The 24,126-nt window shown below is 42.2% G+C and overlaps 1 protein-coding gene across 1 annotated transcript in view; it reads right to left on the bottom strand.

Annotated features, from left to right (window-relative positions):
• Positions 1–15,448: 15,448 nt before the first annotated feature.
• cUnh1orf35 (chromosome Un C1orf35 homolog) overlaps positions 15,449–24,126 on the bottom strand; it is a 41,074-nt gene continuing 32,396 nt past the window's right edge. The window contains exon 8 of the mRNA XM_079819491.1: positions 15,449–16,643. Within this exon, the coding sequence (XP_079675617.1) occupies positions 16,400–16,643 (244 nt within the window). The 3' untranslated portion in view covers positions 15,449–16,399. The remainder of the gene's footprint in view (positions 16,644–24,126) is intronic.

Genomic DNA, 24,126 nt, shown 5'->3' with positions numbered 1-24,126 from the left:
TGGCAAGGGATTAAATAAGGACAAAAAAGGGGAACAGAAATTGTCTCATATCTTGTAAAATCATAGTTTTATTTTAATTAAATTAAGATTGTATGTTCGGTAATTGAACCTGGATAAATGTAAAATGACTGTACTATTTTTCAGATCAATATATTTATTTATTTAAAATATTTCTTCTGAGGCTTATTCTGTGTCTCTGTGTGTGCTGCCCTCCCCTCAATGAACAGCAGACAGCAGCATTGTGTTAGTTTTGAAACAGGATAAAAAAAAAAAACATTGCATCTTTCTCTTTCTCTCTTCCAATCCCTCTTTTTGTGTGTGTGTGTGCTTGTTTATGTGATTTATGAGGACACACATTTGTATAATGACATGGGTATTACACTGGTATTACAACGTGTGTGTGTGTGTGTGTGGGCATGTTTTTGTGAAATATCAGGACACAAATGTGTATAATGACATGGGTATGACAGGTATTACAAAAAGAGGGTGAAATATGAGGACGTTCCCCATGTCCTCACTTTTCAAAATGCTTATAAATCACACAGAACAAGGTTTTTTTCACAGAAAGTGAACAGCCCAGTCTCTTGTGATGGGTAGGTTTAGGGGCAGGGGCAGGGGCAGGGGCAGTGTAAGGGAAATGAAAATCTTTTGTTGTTGTATTAACATTAAAGGGATATTTCACTCAAAAATGAAAATTCTGTCATCGAGAAATGAATACAGGTTTGGAACAATATTAGAGTGAGTAAATAATGACATCATTTTATAGGTGAACTGTCCCTTTAAGGACAGCGTGTTCACTGCCCTGTTGTCATTTTAAGACCTGCGTGCATCTGATATACAGACACGATTGCGATTTTACTTTCACTTTAGACATAACCGACTGTGTTTATGTTAACCTTGTGTGTATGTGTGACAGTATTAGCGCAGTAAGACGACTACAGTAATCACGTGTTTGACAGGCTTTTAGTGCGCACGCTCTGAAAAGCGCAAGTTTAAAACCGCGCACGCGAATGAAACACGCAAGGCTTTAAAACGCATGCAAATAATGAAGTTTGGTGATTGTGAATAAATATAGTGTTCCGTGAGTATAACTCTACCACTAACGTGTGATGTGAATGTATGTCGCGTTGTTCAGTATTGGGATGGAGGCAAATTATAAATAATAAAGAAAAATAATTAATTAAATGCGAAACCGAAAAAACCCTAAAATATCCCTAATATATATATATATATATATATATATATATATATATATATATATATATATATATATATATATATATATTGTAGCGTTCCGCTACTATAATAACCAGGCTTATTCGATATATAGTCGAATACTTTATTAATGAACTGCTGGGTTACTGTTCTGGTCGCAACCCACGCCGTACACAACATCAGATCTCTCGCAGCGCTCTCAGTCTGAACTAACCGCTTCCTCTCTCAACTCTCTCCTAGCCCCCCCCACCTGGCTTTAACCCCACCCCTTAAAGTGAACAAACACTAACAGTTAGAACCGCTTCTTACTAAATTAAGGATGTGAACATCAACACTTTAACTAATGTCTTCCAGCATTTGAAATGACATTACACTGCCCCCCCTTAATAAGAAGAACCCTCGTCCCCGAGGGGGCAAACAAAGTCTTTGAGGTGTCCAGGCAGGCGTCTCTGCCTCCTTGGCCGCATATCAGGCTGAGCGTCTGGGCTTGCAAGGGTATGGGGAACAGGGGAAAGTTCAAGGCAAGTGGCTGAATGTGGGCTGTTTAGGGCAGGGGACTCAAGAACAACTGGAGTGTGGGGCGTGGGCACGGGATCAACACTGTTTTTTGAGGCAAGGGGGCTGGCTTTCCGCTCTTCGAAAGAGGTGGTCAGGTTGCCTCTGTATGGGGCCAGCCTGTCTCTGTGCAGGGTTACCTTCCTGCCTCTAGGCGGCATCTGCACCCTATACACTACCTCCCCCACCCTCTCTAGAACCAAGCAGGGACCCACCCAGTGGCAGTCAAGCTTCGGGGAGTGTCCTCTTTTCTTTTTCGGGTTGTACACCCAAACTGACTTCCCAACTTGGAAGTCCCTACCTTTGCTTCTAACATCATAGTTCCTCTTTTGTCTCATGCCAGCTTTTCCCATTTGCTCCCTAGCGAACACATGGGCTGTTTCCATCCGATCCTGCAACTGCCTTGCATACTCTGGTCCAGCTGGTACACTCGGCGTATCTGGGGGCTTCCCGAACAACAACTCTGGAGGGGTCCGTAGCTCACGCCCCAACATAAGCAATGCAGGGGTGCATAATGTGGAGTCCTGTACTGCAGATCTGTAGGCCATGAGAACGAAAGAGAGGTGAGTGTCCCAATCTCGCTGGTGGTCAGATGTAAGAATGGCTAGCTGCTTGGCCAAGGTCCTGTTAAATCTACAAGGCCATCGCTTTGGGGGTGTAGGGGTGTTGTGCGTGTTTTCTCTATGCCAAGCCGTTCACATTTACATTTACATTTACATTTAGTCATTTAGCAGACGCTTTTATCCAAAGCGACTTACAAATGAGAGCAATAGAAGCAACTAGAACGGTCAAGGGCTACAGTATGCAAGTGCTGTAACAAGTCTCAGTTAATCTAACACAGAACACACAACAATTTTTTTTTTTTATTTATTTATTTTTTTTAAATAAATTAGACAGACAGAAAATGAATCGAATGGAATGTTAAGTGCTATTCTTGATTGGTTAGGTGCTGCTGGAAAAGACGTGTCTTTAGCCGTTTTTTGAAAATGGCTACAGACTCGGCGGCTCGAATTGAGATAGGCAGGTCATTCCACCAGGTGGGGGCAGTCCAGGAAAAGGTCCGTGAGAGTGATTTCATGCCTCTTTGGTATGGCACTACAAGGCGTCGTTCACTGGCAGACCGTAAGCTCCTGGAGGGTGTGTAAGTCTGAATAAGCGAGTTTAGGTATATTGGTGCAGAGCCAGTGGTTGCTTTGAAGGCGAGCACCAGTGACTTGAATTTGATGCGAGCAGCTATTGGCAGCCAGTGGAGACTGATGAAGAGAGGCGTGACGTGCGCTCTCTTCGGCTCGTTAAAGATCACCCTCGCCGCTGCGTTCTGGATCAGTTGCAAGGGTTTGATAGTGCATGCCGGAAGGCCCGCTAGAAGAGCATTACAGTAGTCCAGTCTGGAGAGAACAAGAGCTTGGACCAGGAGTTGTGTGGCCTGCTCTGATAGGAAGGGTCTGATCCTCCTAATATTGTATAACGCAAATCTGCAGGACCGGGATGTTGCAGTAATGTGGTCAGTGAATTTTAGCTGATCATCAATCACAACTCCAAGATTCCTGGCTGTCCTGGACGGAGTTATGGTTGATGATCCTAGCTGAATGGAGAGATTATGATGAAGTGCTGGGTTGGTACATGGCCGTTCACACATGGCCGTAAACAGCTTGGATTCAAAATTCCTCCCTTGATCACTATGAATGATCTCTGGCATACCGAACCTGCTGAACATCCCCTCCACCAGTGCATCGGACACTGTCTCCGCTTCCTGGTTCGGTATTGCATAGGCCTCTGGCCACTTTGTAAAGTAGTCCATTGCGGTGAGAATGAACCGGTTACCTCTCTCAGTAATAGGGAAGGGGCCCATGATGTCCACAGCTACTCTTTCCATTGGTGCTCCTACAGCCTGCTGTTGCAGTTTGGCATGAGACTGATCAAGAGGGCCCTTGTAAGCTGCACAGACATCACATCTGCGGCAGAAATCCTCCATGTCCCTTCTGTGCTGACCCCAGTAGAACCCTTGGCGAAGACGGCGGAGTGATTTGGACACCCCGAAATGGCCGGACCCCGTACTCCCATGACAATCAGTTAACACTGCTTCCCTCAGTGTCTTGGGCACTACCACTTGCCATCTGTCCTCCCCAGTGGCAGGCTCCTTCCATGCCCGCTGAAGTACTCCCTCGCTCAGCCGCAGTGTTGAATTTTGACCACAGTCCCTTTGTGACCAACGAGCACCCCATAACATCCCCCCAATTGGGTCTCCGCTGTGCCTCCAGCCAACGCAGCACTGGCTTCAAATCCTCATCCTGCTCCTGCTGATTTTTCCACTCTGGTTCATCAACCACCCTCAGTGCCCCACATGAAGGCTGTGCTGGCTCGTTCTCCAGACACAGTTCCCTCTCCTGTGTCTCTCTTTTCTCACAGTGACGGCAGCCCTCGGCAGCACAGGGGCGACGTGACAATGCATCGGCGTTGGTGTGGCTAGCCCCGGGTCTATGAACTACTGTGAAGTTGAATGACTGGAGTTCTTCCAGCCACCGGGCTACTTGACCTTCAGGTTCCTTGAAGGACATCAACCATTGGAGCGCAGCATGGTCTGTCCTTATTGTGAATGGAGCACCACACAGGTAGTATTTGAAGTGCCTCACTGCCATTACCACTGCAAGGAGTTCACGTCTGGTGACACAATAGCGCCTCTCACACTTATTAAAGATTCTGCTAAAGTATGCCACCATATTCTCTCCATCTGGTCTCTCCTGCGATAAAACCGCCCCCATGCCAACATTGCTTGCGTCTGTGTCTAAAATGAAAGGCAGTGTTGTGTCAGGTGGAACAAGCACTGGAGCTTCAATCAAAGCCTGCCGAAGGGTATCAAACGCCTTCTGGCACTCATCCGTCCAGACAAAGGCATGGTCTTTCCGTTGTAGGTGGAAGAGGGGCGCCCCTATGCACGAGAACCCCCTTACAAACCTCCTGTAGTAAGAGGCTAGCCCCAGGAAACTTTTCAGTTGTCTCAGGTCTGTAGGGGTTGGCCAGTCTCTAATGGTGTAAATTTTGTCTTCCAGGGTGCCTATGCCCTCCCTCCCCAACTTGTGTCCAAGGAACTCAACCTCCCGCCTCATGAAGTGGCATTTATCTGGATGCAGTTTCAGGCCTGCCGCTGCCACTCTTCCTAGCACACGACGGAGGGAATCAAGGGTCTCATCAAACGACTCACCATGGATAAGTAGATCATCTAGATATACAAGACATTCACGGCGAGGAACTCCAGCTAGCACTTTGTCCATGAGCCGTTCAAATGTGGCAGGAGCGTTGCAGAGCCCGAATGGGAGGACCTTGAACTGCCAGAGACCCCTATTTGTGCGGAATGCAGTTTTGGGAGCAGATTCAGGAGACAATGGCACTTGCCAGTAGCCGCTCCTCAAGTCAAGGGTGGAGAACCAGGAAGAACCAGCCACCAGGTCGAGGGACTCATCCACTCTAGGCAGAGGATATGAATCCTTTTTCGTAACTTTGTTGAGCTGCCTATAGTCTATGCAGAACCGCCATCTGGGACTATTTTTCCGCGGCACAATGACAACTGCTGAAGCCCACGGGCTCTCTGAGGGCTCCACTATACCCGCCTGCAGCATTTCCTCCAGCTCCTTATCCGCAGCTTCCTGTCGGGCAAGGGGGAGACGACGTGGCCTTACTCTTATCGGGCGGGCATGTCCTGTGTCAATAGCATGCTGCACTAAATGGGTTAGGCCCACTTCATTCTCATTAAGGGCAAAAATGTCCTTGAAGTCCTCCATGACTTCCCACAAGCGCACTTTTTGTTTCTCACTTAAGCCATCACAGTTTTTGGACCAAATGTCTCTCACAGCCGAGATCCGAGTCTCTCTCTCGTCATTGCTCAATCCACTGTCCAAACAATAGTCATCCTGTGTTGGCGAAAAGAAGGAAGGAGGGGATGCAGCATTACAATCGGAGGTGTGGTGTGTGTACCAATTTGAACTTATGGGCTGTGATTCCACAGAGAGAGTTGGTGGCACACAGGCTGGGTTTTCTGCTCCGAGGGCATGCCTGGATGTGTCTGCTGAATACACAGATAGGGGCACTGGGGTCAGACTTGGAGCAGGATGGGTCAGTCGTACCGAACGTCCATCAGGGAGGGCTAGTAAGTCCCTACATAGGTCCAGCACACAGCCAACGGCCCTCAAAAAATCCAGTCCTAGAATGCAGGGGTCCTGCACTTCAGCCACCCATGTCTGGAACGACACACACAGACCTCCTATGTCAAACAGGAAGAGACCTTTCCCTTTTATTGGCGCAAAGTCACCAGTCACAGTTTTCAGGCGAGCAGACGTTGGTTCCAAAGCTGTCCCCACAGGAACAAGATCAGGTCGAACCAGTGTTGCATTTGATCCAGTGTCAACAAGGGCTGTGCAAGTGGCTCCCGCCACTATAATGGGTATGTGGCAGAAATTTCCTACATAAGACCAGCCAACTACCATAACAGTTTCTGTAGGTCGCAGTTTAATCCCTTCCTCCACTCGCTGCCCCTCGTCCTCAGCCAGGGGCGAAGTATGGGAAATATCATCACGGGCCCGTGTTCCCCGATCTACACGGGCCCCAGGGCGTTTCCCTGCTCTTGACCAATCCTAGGGCACTGTCTGATTAGATGGCCTGTCTGGCCACAGCCCCAGCAAACTGCAGGTCGGTGGCGTGGGCGGGGCTCTGAGGCGGAGCGGCCCGGGCGCAGCGTGGCAGCATTTGTATAATTATCCATCCACACAGATGGCCTCTGATTCAATTCAGTCATTTCTGCAGCTCTCACTATTGGAGTAACCTCATTTTTATCAATTTCAGCCCCTAAAATCTCCCTTTCAATAGCCAGTTCCAGTGCTTCACTCAGTGTGGTTGGGTGAGCCAGCTGCGTTTGTACACGGAGCTCTCTAGGGTTGAGCGCCTGGATAAATCTGTCTCTAGCAAGCTCATTCTGGACTGATGGTGGCATTTCAGCATAGGCGCGTTTGCATAAGCATTCGATGTCATTGGCCAAAATATGGAGGGGCTCACCTTGCCGTCTGCGTCTGTTATGAAATTCTGTCCTTAAAAGGACAGGCTGGCTACATTGTCCAAACCGTCTATGAAGGGCCCCGACCAATGCATTATAATCATTTCTTTCTGCAGGACTCAACAACAACAGGCAGGCAGCCGCATCATCAGTGAGGCACAGTGCTAACTGCAAAGCTTTATGATTTTCAGACCAGCCTGCAGCATCTGCTAACAGTTCAAACTGGGCTTTGAATGCATCCCAATTGGTCTTATTGCGAGTGTGTCTGAGTCACTGCTGTATTGGCCGCGAACCTGGGCGCCGCCATGTTTGTTTACATCCCGCGTCTTCACGTCCTCGCGAGAGTGCGTTGTGCCGGGCCGCGCATGCGCTGTGAAGTCGGCGCCACTTTGCTGATGTACAAACCCACCGTGCGGGGCGAAAGGAGGCGCGAAGCCAGCTTCAGCAGCCTTTAGCATCATAGCCTCTCTCATCCTGGCTGCATCGCTCGAAACCCAGCGTGGGTCTGCCGTCGGGCCATGTGTCCACAAGCACTCGCCTTCTCCCCTTTCAATGTCCTCCGCCATCTCCTGTTTCACTTTCGGCCGCGCCCCGTAGTCCATCTCGGCAAATTCCCAGATCTTGCGTTGAAGTCCGTCACTTCTGACACCAAATGTAGCGTTCCGCTACTATAATAACCAGACTTATTCGATATTGTTCGAATACTTTATTAATGAACTGCTGGGTTACTGTTCTGGCCGCAACCCACGCCGTACACAACATCAGATCTCTCGCAGCGCTCTCAGTCTGAACTAACCGCTTCCTCTCTCAACTCTCTCCTAGCCCCCCCCACCCCCCACCTGGCTTTAACCCCACCCCTTAAAGTGAACAAGCACTAACAGTTAGAACCCCTTCTTACTAAATTAAGGATGTGAACATCAACACTTTAACTAATGTCTTCCAGCATTTGAAATGACATTACAATATATATATATATATATATATATATATATATATATATATATATATATATATATATATATATATATATATATATATATATATATATATATATATATATTAGGGATATATTAGGGTTTTTCGTGTGTGTGTGCCACAGCCTGAGAGACAGCAGGTGAATGTGTGTGTAATGTGTGTATGTTGCGTCTGACCTCTGTGTGTTTCCCTATTGTCCACCACAGTGACCCTCAGTACATGTGAGTGTATATATATGTTAAAACACTGTGGTATCAAATGTTCTAATTAGTTACACTGTTTATTTAAGTTTAAGTTATGTTGTAATATTTTCCTCTATTATATTGATGTTTATTATCATTAATATTATTATTAATGTTCACGTATCATTGTTTATGTTCATATATGTATTATTATTTAAGTTCATATATTCCTAGCTTTGGCAATATTGTACGATTTACATTCATGCCAATAAAGCAAATTTGAATTTGAATATATTATACTGTAGCGACTATGAGTCAGATAAAATAATAACTCAACGGGGAACTGAATTAAAATGAAAGACTCGAATGACACTATGTATTATAAATAATTCAGAATTAATGTTTACACCTTAACTTATTCGTCCGCCGATATGTAAGGACTTAAAGGGGGCTCTGTTAAAGGGAAACATGTATATTTAGCTCAAATGAATGAATTTAATGAATTCATAGGGAATTTTGAGAGTCTATTTTACAGCCGAGCAAATGACTCTTCTAGCGTTCATTTGAACGGGCCGTAAATATCAACTCTGCAGCGGATATTAATATCCGAACAATAGTGAAACACTATTTAACAGCCAGGTAACTTAGATCGGCAGTTCAAGACATTAAATTGATAAGCACATAACACAAGAACAGTTATCTTTGAATACAAACGGAACTTTATTGATTAATCTAACACATCAAACTAATATCTAACATAAACACACACGCTCGCACATTCACACGTTGCAGAAAGGAAGAAGGTGAGGAAAGAATAAGTTCTAAGAGAGAGAAATTATGAAATCCTAAGCAATCTATGCATTTATGAAACATGACCTGAAGAAACCATTGATCAGTAATTTAACCTCCTATCGTTTCTTAGGCAGGGTTATTACATTTGATCTAATGCACCAGTTCAGCTTGGAATCAAAAAGGCGTTACTTGCGTTTGGGTTTCGCGTGTCGTCTGTCAAGGGGGGATTCCCTTTTCCTGGCTGTACAGGGGTTTTCCCGGATCTTTGATTCGCTGAAGGTCTGGTCGACGTCTGGGGAAGCCAATCACGTGGCGTGTTGGCGGCTGGATGAAAGTCTTGTGGGCGTTGTTTGAAGTTGGAGCGTGCTGTTAGAATCTCGTTGTTGAGAGACTTTTGCGGCGTAACTTAACAGACCCGAGACGTAGCGGAAATAAAATAAACTTTAAGTAAAAGAAAGGAAAGTGAGAGAAAAGCAGATGGCCTGAATGAAATCGTTGTTAACCCATTTTCTCTGAAGTTGGTCTGTCACGATCGTCAGATCGTCTCCTGGGAGCTCCGTTCAGAACTCTCTCTGGTCAAACTGCTAGGACTTAGATCATCTCTGAACTGCGAACAGGCTGCGAACCAGCTCGAACCGAACTGGAACCGAACTTGAGCTGAACTCTGCACTGCTTCTGGTCTGAACTGTACAGAACTGTAGACAGAACTGCAGACAGAACCGTACACAGAACTGTAGACAGAACTGAACTTTTCGTTCGTGTTCTGAGACTAAACTCAAACATTTGCCCATCCCCTGGATGGGTTCTGGCCAATTAGGCTTCAGGGGTGACTGTGTCTCCACCCCTCCCACAAAATTGGGTTATCTATAGAATTTAGTTTCCTGCTCTTAAGCAGAGAGTAAATTTAGACCTAATTTCTTACTATAAGGACATGATCAATTCTATAAAGATTTCATTCAGCTCATCTGTTGGATTATACCCATACGAAGACACCGGTATCAAACACAATGCTTTTTCATCCACTCATTCAATAGTTACATAATTGCATGAATTGTGAGTAATATACATGCCTAATAGTCTAACTAACGTGTATTAGTTGTAAACACACTAACAAGTTATGTCGAAGGCTATTTGAATGAAAGTCCAATAATCAGTTATTTGATGTACTCCATAAGCTAACAGTTTCTGTGAGCTTACTTGGAGTTTTAGCTGTCACGTGGAGTTCATTTGCTGGTCATGCAAAGACAGAGATCTGGTTGTTTCTTTGTCTTGTGACAACCACGAGCCCCTTTGTCCTCTTTTAACTGAGTTTGGTGGCGAGTCCATAGGAAGTCAGAACTAGTAGCTCAGGGGCAGAATCAAGCCCCCATCTCCCTCGTGATGATGATGATTTCCTGGAGCTGAATTGTGCTTTGTTGAAAAGGATGTTAATTTGATCGAATCATTGGAAGATTAACTCATCTATATGTCTGCGTCCATAATTGCTACACTATAGTAAAATAAAGTTTCAGACAATGAAATAACAACTCTCTCCCACCGTTTAGATTTAAAAAATAAATGTTTTTGTTCAATCAGAATCTCACTCTGTCTGTCCTTCCCCTCCCCCCTTACTCTCTCTCTCTCTCTCTCTCTCTCTCTCTCTCTCTGTGTGTGTGTGTGTGAGACTTTCTCTCTTCATGATTATAATTTAAGCTATCACAAATATCACTATCACTTATAATAAACGGTCATGTGATGTGTTTGCCAAGATCACGTATGATGCATATGTCTTTAAATTAATTATTTACTGATATAATATACATTTATTAAACTAAAATTTCACATGGTTTTCTAAAAGTGGCTATTTATAATAAACTTCCATAAAATGTAGACACGCATCTTACTCTTACCTGACACTGATATTAAAATCATCTTTGCATTTTCTGTGATTTGGCTCCATTTATAAAAAATTTTATTAACATTTTTTTATTGCCCCACCCATATTAAAATGAAAGCATGCTTTATGGTGCATAAGATTGGTGCACAAACGGTAGCTAAGGTAGCTCAAAAAACACATGAAGAGAAGTGTTAGAATAAAACAACATCAGCATTCGAATGGTTTTCTGAACTCATTACGATTTGACCTTTGACATCATCTGACATTAAATTAATTTAAATGTAATTGATCTCATAGATGTGGCTGTTGTGGTTTGTGGTCATAGCAGCACCAACTGGTGCAGTTAATGTGGTGAATTCATATGACTTTGACATAGTCCTTTTATGTTTTCCCATTTTAAATGCCTATTGCCTGCCGTGCACAGTTAAGCTGATGCCACCGGCGTGGCGGTGCCACCGGCTTGGCCCTTAATCGCTGCTCGCAGCTTTAATTATAACTTCTTTTGCCTCACGTAACCAACGGTAAAAATAAGTTTCCATTAAATATACTTCATCATGAATAACATAAGTGCTTTTATATATAAAAAAACATTCAGAAGCATTCATTTTATGAAATGACATTAATAAGGATCAATAAATAAATACTGAAACAAAAAAAAAACATAAGAAATTACATTTATTGATTATGACTGATTTTATTTTACATCATGACATGCGCAACACGGACCGATGGGACAGATGCACGCATCGGTGCACAGTTTTGGATGGTTTCGTGTTGAAGAGCTGCAAATAAAGTAATCTATTCACATAATGTTTTCTCTCTTAAAATGTAAGCGAGTGTAAATGTCAGCATTATCATATATGTGTAAATAATTGAAGTCTGTCATGTAAAACAAGAGCTTATTGTGCAGTTCGGTCAGTCTGCTTTATTATTCCAACCATTACTCCTGATTGGAGGCTTACGTAAATATTTAGTTTATATGTAGAGTTACGCTTCAACTAAGTTTAATGGTGCAACGCAAAAATATTTAGTAGTGCGTAAGTTGTAACTTAGTGCCCATTTACGTCAAAACTAGGCTAATTTGTAACTTACACACAACTGGTGCAACCGGCCCCAGCAGACTGCACTTGCCTGACTGCATTGTGTAAAGTTGTGTTACTTTTCACAATGCAGTGTAATGCACTTAATGCACTTTACACAATGCAGTGTGGATGCAGCTGCTCGGCCAGGGAAACCCATTCCATGAAGCTCTCTACGCATTGTGTAAAGTGTAAAGTTTGGTGTAAGGGGGATTATGGTGTGGGGTTGTTTGTCAGGGGTTGGACCCTATAGTTATAACCCCATAGTTCCAGTGAAAGAAACTCTTAATGCTTTAGCATATCAAGACATTTTGGACAATTTCATGCTCCCAACTTGTGGGAACAATTTGGGGATGGCCCCTTAGAGAGAGTGAGATGCTGAACAGATGCAGGTAAATCACACACGCATCTCATCTCTCTCTCAATAATTAATTCAAATAAATGCTATAACAAATAAATGTAATCTTACGCACTACTATATCTGTCTTATTCAATGCGAGCAGAATTATATAAATGATCTAGATCTAACGAGTCGTAACTGACAAAAATAACCATAATTTTTACCCTTCTGGTCAAATATTGCGCAGCAAACATCAATAACATAGCCTGACGTCATCATACTCAATTCTAGTCAGAATATGAGTCTGATACTGCTCCGTTGGGCTGTGATTATGGGGCGTGTTTCAACCGCACCAGGAAAGACCTCAATTGGATAGACCTACAACCAATCAGAGCAACGGAGCGACGCATAACGTTAGTTGTCAAATGTCAACAGAACTCAACTGCACTGTGTTGCCATGTCCGCGGGTTGAAGCGACCCAAATTATGTGATATACAAACCCAGGAATGCGATTTTTAGCTGCCAGCCCTGCCAAAATTACACATATTTTACCCCCCAAATGCCTTTTTTCCCGGAGAACCCCCCCTGGAAAGCTATTGGGTTTGTTTTTGGCTAGTTTTGAGGAACGTTAGCAATTGGGCGGGTTTTGTTGTAAAAACTTGGCAACCCTGTCTGCACGCACGCTGGAATAAGTAGCCTTATGTTAGAAGAACAAGATTAGTGTAAACCAGGGGTCTCCACACTCGGTCCTGGAGGGCCGCTGTCCTGCAGAGTTTAGCTCCAACCTCAAATAAACACACCTGAACCAGCTAATCAGTGTCTTACAAGGCCCTAGTTATACATTGATTAGCTGGTTCAGGTGTGTTTAAAGGTGAACTATGTAGGATTTTTGCAGTAAAACATCCAGAAACCACTAGGCCAGTGTTATATATTTTGTTCAGTTGAGTACTTAGAATATCCCAAATGTTTTCAACTATTTGTAAATCGTGAGAAAATTGCTATTTTAACCAAGGAGCCGGGACGTGTGAGCTATGCGTGTGAGGGAGTCGCCTGTCGATTGCGTCATATCTGCGTCACCCTCGGTCTCCGGTTTTATTCAGTGAAACACTTTACTCTCACTGCATTGTGAACAAGTGTCATAGCAGCCGCCGAGTGAACGTCATAACTTCCTTTTCAACACACTCAGATATATCTAATACGATAAACAGAGTTGCGTTACCTCACACTCAGCACTGGAGAAGAGGAAGTGCCGCTGGCAACCGTGTCATAATAAAAGTCCCGCCAGCGACTATGCCATAATAACAGTCCCGCTCTTCAATCGCTCCTGCGGCCTTGCTCAGCTCCACAACACTCGCTCCTGCTCTGCTTCACTACAGTAATGTTAATAATCGCATCCAAAAACATGATTTCTGCCCGAGTCCTTTCCTGACTGTTTTCCACCGGCTGTGAGGTGAAGACCACATGTCCCGAGATTCTGCGCTCAAACGTGGCGTCATCAAACTACGCCTTTGTTTTGAACAGGCGACCTCTAGTGGACGGAAAAGTTACATAGTGTAGCTTTAATTGGGGTTGGAGCTAAACTCTGCAGGACAGCGGCCCTCCAGGACCGAGTGTGGAGACCCCTGGTGTAAACGATCTTTGCCGGTGTTGTAAAAAAAAGAATTTAAGGATACACAGAGTACTTACCAACACGATCATCATTTCTGAGAGAAATAGTAAAGGTGAATGCATATACGAACAAGTTCTCAGTTTAGGATTAGAACAAACTCAACCCAAGCGGCTTTTGATGACGTGGATGATTACGTTACTGTTTATCATCTGTCCATCATCGTCTAAAGCCCGCCCTGACAATTTCATTGGTCCGAACGGTTTCTGTTCGGGCATAATTACTCCTCTACCGATCAATTCCAGACCGAACTGCCCGAGTAAAACTGTTGTGGGCGGGGCTAAGTTCGGCTGGCATCCAGGCTATCAATAACATCTTTAATTTGTCAGTTCTGGAAAATGACCATGGCGGGATAATGCTCATGCACATATTCATACAACAAAATATTCTGGGGCCCATGAAAGTTTTGTGAAACTGACAACTAAAAGCTAGTGGACCTCAAAACCTGTTTCGAACTGACTAAATCTCACAAATATTTATGTTCAGATGGAATGACAATTAAAAAGAGCAAAGTCATTTATCAAATGTGTTGAAACCATCCATGAACATGAGAAGAAATAAAGGTGGAGGGGAGTCATCTTAGCCTATAAATTCCTAAATTATATACTACAGAGGGTTAACTTAAAGTCCTAATGAAATCAAAATCGATCTTATTTACTTTGTTAGCCCACATTACAGGTCTTAGGGCGAACAATTAATCCGTGCAAGTTAATACACATAAAAAAATTGTTTGCTGTGGTAATCTTTAATCAAAATCTGAAAAGTAACTTCCGGTCTTGAATGGCGTTCCCTTTCCGATGACGACTATGCGACGGCTTGGGTTTGAATATCCTTAACCACTCCCCTCCAACCGTTAGTCTGCTATGAGCGTGAGATGGAGAGGAGGAGCGCTGAAGGGAAACCCTGCCCTCTATTCAATATTCCGTTTAGCTTGGCAATACGTCTCAGCCCTGAAATAAAATCAGTTGCAACTTCCGGTTCACTGGGACTTTAACATCAAACCTTTATAGAGAAATGAGCAGTTATTTCAGCATGAAACATCTCTAGTGAGCGACTTAGTGGATGGGTGGGTAGAGATCTGCAGTAAGTGTGTCTGGTGTGAGGGTGTTCTCTTGTGGTGTGTCGCTGTCATCGATTCTCCACTGAAACGCCCTCCAGTTCTTCAAACACCTCCCTCGCCTTCTCAGCGAAGCACTTTAATACGTGACAAATAGGATCGGCCAGGCCTACGAGGTCAGCAGCCTGGAATCAGGCCCCAGGGCACTCAGCCCAATGCGGGGGAGGGAAAGCAATCTAGAACAACGTTCCTTTGGCCCGATTAGGCTGCCATGGATAATGCAGCCAAGCCAGTAATGCATGGCAGGGAACGCATGGTGGTGGGAAAAGGAGGGGTGCTGCTTTTGTTCAGCCCACTCCTGCTGCTCCAGCCGCTTGGGGTTTGTGTGTGGCGCTCGGGCCATCCCTGGGCCTGGATTTTTGCACTTATCTTTTGTCTGCGCTTTGCTCTTTTCTCGCATGGCCCCAGGTGCCAGCCAGCAAATGGCCGCCTTTCACAACTACTCAATGCAAATGCAAACACTCCGCTCTATTATAGCTACAGGAGTACATTCCAACAGCCAGGAAGCAGCACTCAAAATAAGAACAAAATAAATTGAGAAAACAATATCTGGAGGATAGAGGTGTTGAGGGCAGGTGCATTGACGATTCGACCATGCCAAGTACATAATGTGTTGGAAAAAGTTTATTTCACCATACATATACAATAATAAAAAGTCTTTGTGTGTGCTATAATCACTGGTGATCATGTCATATTACGCGACAATTTTCTCTTTATGCAACAAAGACCAAAACGTGTCCCAATAACATTTCAGTTCAAAATTAAAAGGAAAAAAAGAAATTATACTATGCATAAAGAAAATGAAACCTTTTTTGCATTGTGTGATATTATTTTCATGACAAAAGTGAATTTTACTCCAAAATTCTAAATGTAATACATAACTGATTCTGATTGCTGTAATGTTTTTTAAGTGATTTAAAAAAAAAGAATTAGCACGATTTCAAATACAGCAAGACAACAAATGGCATACGAGTATTTTGGGGGGAAATTATTTAGAAAAATTTGATAGACAATAGACAAGCTTTATTTTCTTTCTTTTTTATATTTTGGACAGGTTTCCTGAGACTCACCCTTAACGGTATAATTCACCTAAAAATGAAAATTCTCTCATCATTTGCTCACCCTTCTTTCTTCAGATAAACACAAAGAGTTTTAAGAAAATAACCAACAAAATTTGTGTTTATCAGAAGAAAGTAAGTCATATACATCACAGATGGCATGAGGGTGAGTAAATTATAGAGAATATTCCTTTTGGGTGAACTATGCCTTTAAAAAGAATATGCTGCACAGTCCAGTAACTAAAGGAAATGCAGTCTCACTTTGCTCAAGTCTCACCTCAAGCTAATTAGTCTGAAGGTACAGTTTTACTTTACATTTACATAATATTCAGGTGGAATGTACCCAGAAATCCGTATTAGTGTGCTGCATATAAATCTGCGCTCCCTGAGCTGCCATGTCTTGTGGCCTAAGTTGTCCCGAGTTTGACAAAGGGGCCAATCGGATCCATTCTCAGGGTAAGGAGGTGTGGATAAAGGGGCAATAGTGGGACTCAGGGGCATCAGTCGTCTGAGCTGCTATCGTGGCGCCGCCGGTGGCTTTGTGATGGGGACCCTCGACCAGCACGGTGGCCATCAGAAGACGAGTCTGTGTCGTGCCGCTGGCGGCGGTGCTTCCAAGGGGGGGTCAGTGTCCTGCGCTCAGCCTTTGGCCCCCCTCCTGAATGGCTGTCACGGGCTCCGGCTCCACTCTGACTGCTCCATGATGGATTAGGACCATGGTGGTCCCGGGAATCTTTTCTCGGCCTGGGGAGCACAAAACACACCTAGACAATCATTTATTCCTGGCGAGCATGGGAAGTTTGGTTCTGTTTGAGGGGAGAACCAGAATTCAGACATGGACTATGAGGAATACACTATCCTTGTCTAATGTCAAAATGTAAATCAAATATGTCAAATGTATTTATTTATTTACACTTTTTTTAATTATATTTATTTATGTAGCACTTTTCACAATTCAAAAATTGCTTTACATGAGTGTACTGTATATAAACAGTGGATATACAGTTTACACACCTGTTTAAACAGCTGTTTTTTTGTGATGTAAAAAATTAGAAGATAAATCATATCAGAACTTTTTTTTACCTTTTAATGTAAAAATTACAACCTATGCAATGCTACTACCAAAGTGACATTTCACAGGAAAAATATAAAAATGTGTGCACACCCTTTTATAATTGGGTATGTGGATGTATTCAAAATTAACTAATCATCAAGCTCATGTGAAATAGTTCACGCCTGTCTTGACCTGAAATTTCTCTGATTAACTCCAAATAAATCTTAGCTGTTCTTTTAAGATTTTCTGACATCTTGGTTGCATGCTGCTACAAGACATTACGAAGCATCAATGTTAAAAAGTGTCTCGAGAGCTACAAAAAAAAAGACATATTAGGCATATACCATGGAACACTGTCTCTCAAAACCATTTGGATAATGTATTATGATCTAATGAGACCATGATTTAACTTTTTAGGCCAAAATTGTAGGTTAGGTTAGGTCAACTATATTATCCACCAAGGGGCAATTTGTTTCACAGCCAGCAGTAATACAATCAACAAAAACAACACAAAACAACACGACACACGAGCAAAAAACATCAACATAAAAAATTAAAATAATTAATTTATCTAGAATAATTAAAAAAACTAATGGCAGCTGGTACAAAGGAATTTTTAAATCTATTAGTCCTACAAAGTGGTAAATAACATCTGTGAGTACAAGGTAACAACTTAAAAAAATTCTGCAAGGGATGGCGGGTATCTCTCATCATTTACTCTGCCTTCCACAGAGTCCTGGCTTTATACAAACTATTCAAATCATTCAGACTGGTGCCAACAATCTTACCACACACTTTAACAATGCCCTGTAATCTATTTCTGTTTTGAGATTAAGTGACCCATACCAACACACAAATTAAAAAGTAATAATAGACTCAATGAAATAAGAATAAAACATTTTCATAAAAGTACTGTCCACAGTAAAACCACAAAGCTTCCATAAAAAAATACATACGCTGGGCTTTCTTGCACACAGCATCCACATGAGCCTCAAAAGTCAACTTTTCATCTATTACAGTACCAAGGTATTTAAATTGATGTACAATCTCAACATCATGATCGGCTGTACGATTCTTCCGAAAATCTACAATCATCTCTTTAGTTTTAAATACATTAATATCCAAAAAGGACAATTTACACCAATCAATAAAATCTGCCAATACAGAACCATAATCAGTATCCTGATTATTAAGCAGGGAAACAATCACTGAATCATCCGCAAACTTAATGATATGACGCCTCTCTAGTTGCGTCTGACACTCATTGGTATAAAGCACAAATAAAAGAGGTGAAAGAACACATCCCTGCGGTGACCCAGTAGAAGAAAAAAGTACATCAGATAAAACACCATTTACCTTCACGCGTTGAGACCTATTGGTTAAAAAATCCATCAACCAACATATCAATCCAAAATCAATATTATGAACACTCTTTAACCTTTCTGCTAGGATATGAGGTTGGATACAATTAAAGGCTGATGAAAAATCTATAAAAATTGAAAGTACAAAAGTTTGTGCGCCCTCAAGGTGTTTAATAGGGTTAATACATATTGCATCATCAACACCCCTGCCTGACCTGTAGGCAAACTGAAGCGGGTCTAGATATGCCTGTACCATGGTCAAAAGCGCATCCTTCACAATCCTCTCAAAGGTTTTCATTATCAGAAAAGTAAGTGCTACTGGCCTGTACTCATTTAAAGATTTTGGTACATTATTCTTAGCCTCAGGTAGAATAATAGACTCCTTCCAAAGACGAGGAACCTTATGAAGGCTCAATGACATTCTAAAAATGAAACAAAAAATATCCGCCAGTTGTTCCGCACAATTTTAAAGAATACGACCTCCAATACCATCCGGGCCAGGGCTTTTCCTCTCTCTTACACCCCCAAAAAGTTTTAAAACCGTATCCTTATCAACATTAACAATATTCTGCTCTAGAGCAGCATTGTTAAAAACTGCCAATTTTTCATGAGCTGAACTCAAAGATCTAAGACTTTTTCTATGTACACAAAAGGCCTATTCATCTCAAATACAGTATTGTTCACAAATCTGTCTAAGTATGTGTAAGTGAGCACCTCTCCTTTCTCGAGATAACTTTGACAAATAAAAATGTTTTATCACACAACACAATGCCACAGATGTCACAAGTTTTGAGGGAGTGTGCAGTTGGCATGTTGACTGCAGGAATGTCCACCAGAGCTGTTGCCCGTGAATTGAATGTTAATTTCTCTACCATAAGCCGAAAGGCATTTCAGAGAATTTGGCAGTACATCCAACCGGTCTCACAACTGCAGACCACGTGTAACCACACCAGCGCAGGACCTCCACATCCAGTATCTTCACCTCCAAGATCGTCTGAGACCAGCCATCCGGAGAGTTGCTGCAACAATCGGTTTGCATAACCAAAGAATTTCTGCAGAAACTGTCAGAAACCATCTCAACCTGACTGCAGTTTGTCGTCGTAACCGACTTGAGTGGGCAAATGCTCACATTCGATGGCATCTGGCACTTTGGAGAGGTGTTCTCTTCACGAATTAATCCCGGTTTTTACTGTACACTGCAGATGGCAGACAGCGTGTATGGTGTTGTGTGGGTGAACGGTTTGCTGATGTCAACGTTGAGGATCGAGTGGCCCATGGTGGTGGTGGGGTTATGGTATGGGCAGGCGTATGTTATGCACAATGAACATGTGGATTTTATTGATGTACAGTAATACAATACAGTAAAACTGCACATTTTAGAGTGGCCTTTTATTGTGGCCAGCCAAAGGCACACCTGTGCAATAATCATGTTGTCTAATCAGCATCTTGATATTCCTCACCTGTGAGGTGGATGGATTATCTCGTCAAAGGAGAAGTGCTCACTAACACAGATTTAGACTTGTGAACAATATTTAAGTGAAATAGGCCTTTTGTGTACATAGAAAAAGTCTTAGATCTTTGAGTTCAGCTCATGAAAAATTAGCCTGGCTCCGCCCTCCTACGTACTTCCGCTCAATTTTCATTTTCCTTCAGTACTCCGTCTGGGATTGTGGTATATTCTCTGGTTTTCTCCGATCAAATTTTAACCGGTCCAATCAGCGAACAGAGGGAGTGGCTGAGAACAATGACGTTGGTGTCATTCATTCGTTTGAGATGACATACGTCCCGACCAAACGTTAGCGATTGGTTATGGCAGATCCAGTTTGGATCTGGGCAGATCCAATAGTTTTAAACTACAACAGAGTACCTGCCTTCAAGGAAGTAAACGCTTGTCAATGGCCAGACTCTCTGTACAAATGAAATGTCAGAGAGTCTGGAAGGACTGTGCTAATGAAAAATTGGGGAAAAAACAAAAGTTTGCCGTTTATAATTTTGTTCAGTGTAAATAGGTGAGGCTCTGAGTGAGGCTTGGCCCTCTTTCATGTGGAAATATTTCTTCTGTTTAGTCCCTTGAGGTCAGACGTCCGCAAGTAAAAACATGAACACAGTGGAGACTGAGAGCCGAGAGACTGAAAATTAAGTTGTAATTCTAATTGAAAGAGACACTGACACTTTTTTCACTATATTGCCAAAAGTATTGGGACACCCCTCCAAATCATTTAATTCAGGTGTTCCAATCACTTCCATGGCCACAGAAGTATAAAACCAAGCACCTAGGCATGTAGACTGCTTCTACAAACATTTGTAAAAGAATGGGTCGCTCTCAGGAGCTCAGTGAATTCAAGCATGGTACCGTGGTAGGCCACATAAAATCACAAAGCGGGATCAGCGCATGCTGTTGTTGTATTACATATTTATTAAATGTTTAATTTAGTTTTTCCACGGCAATAGTCAGATGATTATTTGAGTCTCTAGCAAGAGTCTCCTTTCCTGCCAGACCTGTTTTCTCTATTGTGTTTTTAAATGAGTCAGATCACTGAGATTCCACCTTTCGGAGCCCAGACGTTGAATTGTTAGGTCAATTGACTTTCACCTTTTGTCTTTAATGGCTCTGGGATGGCTCTTCCTGGCCAGTATCAGCATGCGAATAGTTATGCTGATTCAATGGGACTGGTAGGGCTCTCATAGTAGGGTGTGTCCTTTTACCTATACAACATTTGCATTGTATTGTTCAGAGTGTCTCCTCCCCTGCTGTATAATCCCTCCCCCTGAAATGTAGATAAATTACAATGTACAACTCCTTTAGTGAGACTTGATGACCTCAGCGGAAAGACAGCACGTTTTTCTCAATAAAGAATCCTGCTGAAAAACCTATCCAAGTTCTCCTGGTCTCTACTTCAAGAAACAAAAGAAGTTCACAACACTGTGCAGTGCGCAGAAGTCGTTAACCTTCTGCAGCGTTAATAGCTACAGACCTCCAAACTTCATGTGGCCTTCAGATTACCTCAACAACAGTGTGTAGAGAGCTTCATGGAATGGGTTTCCATGGCCGAGCAGCTGCATCTAAGCAAGGATATTATAGTTTCGCATTTTTCATTAGTTTTTATTTTTATTTCGTTTTGACTTTTTGTTTTCAAGTTCAGTTTAGTTTTAATTCGTTTTTAAAGTGGGTTTGCTAGTTTAGTTTAGTTTTTATTTTTTGAAAAATTCTTAGTTTTAGTTTAGTTTTTATTAGTTTTAGTGTTAGTTTTAGTCTTTTTTTGTAATTTGGGCTATTTGTCAGGAGCAAGATTCAAAAAGGTCAGAAAAAGTATTGTGTAATAATAACTCAACAAAAACATCATACAATTTTAGAAAATGTTAATTCAAAAATAAAACCAGTACATAAAATGTACATATGGGCACAAATATGTAAACAGTCTCAACACTCCGCAGTAAGTGCAAAATGTGTAAGTGACGTGTGCCAGTAAAAAACCTAAAGAGCCAACAGACTAAAGAAGACATACATGAACCACATGTATTCAACCCATTTTTGAGCTAAAATACAAATATATAGCTAAACCTAAACCTAAATTGAGCTAAACCTATACAAATACCACTGCTGTACAATTTTCACACCCTATACAATAGCCTACTCATCTGGATTGAAGCAGCAAAAATTCAGTGTAAGAGTAAACAAATGACATAACATTATTTAATATTTGAATCACAGCTTATATAGTGTTTTGACATTGACAACCCAAGTGCATTTTAACTCAAACTTGCGACTAGTTAACTTTCTAAAGTAGCAAGGGTCGACATTAACACACAGACAAAATTATATTCAGAATTAAAATATTTTTATACCACTTTTTAATGTGTGATTGTGTAAAGGTGTTCACAAGATACCAACCTTTCGCGAACTTGCTTTCAACATCGAACACTCGTTTTAATGGAGACGCGGTGTGCACGGAGTGGAGGGGCTGTGTGTGTGTGTGTGTGTGTGCGCGCGTATGGGAAAGAGACGCGTGAGTGAGAGACGCAGGGAAAGGAAATGCAGCTCAACGTTATTTGCTCTATGAAAGACATTGACAAAGATGAAAACTAAGGACATTTAATCTATAATTTTATTTTAGTTAGTTTTGCCAAACACACATTACAGTTTTGGTTAGTTATCGTTTTTTTGTAATGCCTCGTTTTGATTTTTATGTCAGTTAACAACAATGTTTTTTCCCGCCTAGTTTTCATTTTTTCGTTCGTTTTCATTAATGATTATAACCTTGTATCCAAGCCTTACATCACCAAGTGCAATGCAAAGCGTCGGATGCAGTGGTGTAAAGCACACCGCCACTGGACTCTAGAGCAGTGGAGACGTGTTCTCTGGAGTGACAAATCACTCTTCTCTGTCTAGCAATCCGATGGACGAGTCTGGGTTTGCCGATTGCCAGGAGAACGATATCTGCAGGACTGAATTGTGCAAAGTGTAAAGTTTGGTGGAGGGGGATTATGGTGTGGGATTGTTTTTCAGGGGTTGGGCATGGCCCCTTAGTTCCAGTGAAAGGAACTCTTAATGCTTCAGCATAAGACATTTTGGACAATTTCATGTTTCCAAATTTGTGGTAACAGTTTAGGGATGGCCCCTTCCTGTTCCAACATGACTGTGCACAATTGCACAAAGCAAGGTCAATAAAGACATGGATGAGTGAGTTTGGTGAGGAGGAACTTGACTGGCCTGCACAGAGTCCTGACCTAAACCCAATAGAACACCTTTGGGATGAATTAGAGCGGAGACTGTGAACCAGGCCTTCTCTTCCAACGCTTGACCTCACAAATGCGCTTCTAGAAGAATGGTCAAACATTCCCATAAACACACTCCTTTCCTTGTGGAAAGCCTTCCCAGAAGAGTTAAAGCTGTTATAGCTGCAAAAGAGTGGGCCAACTCGATATTAAACCCTACGGATTAAGAATGGGATGTCATTAAAGTTCATGTGCATGTAAAGGCAGACGTCCCAAAACGTTTGGCAATATAGTGTATTTTCATATTCATCTAAACTTCACTCTCAGCAGTATGGGTGGTGATGTTTGCTAACAATATTCTGCTGGTCACACATTTCAAACTTCTTTTTACCCCAAAGCGAAGAGCAAAAAAAGAACTTTGCCTTGAGTATATTGGGGCCTTTAAAGTATTTGAGTAAATGTAATTAGTTACTGTACTTTTGGCTACTATGTATTTTAACTTAGTATCAAAGATATTAGCAACTTTTACTCTCTACAGGACTACATTTTACTCCAATAGATTTGTAATAAGTATTACATTTTAAATGGCACCTAACTCTTTTTGCAGCAGTTTATTTTCACCACAAAAAAAAGCAGCGATACGGGCACCTACAGAGCATTGAAGGTACTATATCTTGGGCGTTTTGCCTTTACTCCCCAAAACCTGTCAACAAGGCAGAAACTGAAAAGTTTCATATAAGATGAGGACATGACTGCAACTGGCTGAAACCAGCCCGTCCAGTGCAAGCAGGTTTTGACTATTTCATTTCACTTAACATATATATTATTGATCCATTATATTGAAGACTTTTTTGAAGGATATTGGTTGTGCATGTGTGAATTACTTGTGTCTGTGCAGCATCTCTCTCTACTAACATTGAAGCTGTGAGTTTAATTAATTCAAAACCAGCGATGTTATCCTCTCGTTGCTGAGAAATATACTGTAGTGATTCAGTAGCAAAGATATTTTATTAATACAATCCATGGGGCAACATTGATAGGTTTCTGTGCTCCTGAATGTTTCTGTGTGCACAGTGAAATTTCCACTCTGTGCGAG

Source organism: Gobio gobio, assembly GCF_949357685.1.
Source record: "Gobio gobio genome assembly, chromosome: 6".
In the NCBI taxonomy this organism is placed as follows: Eukaryota; Metazoa; Chordata; class Actinopteri; order Cypriniformes; family Gobionidae; genus Gobio; species Gobio gobio.
Note: the sequence above shows the minus strand (reverse complement) of the source record. Positions and strands in the feature narration are given on the sequence as shown.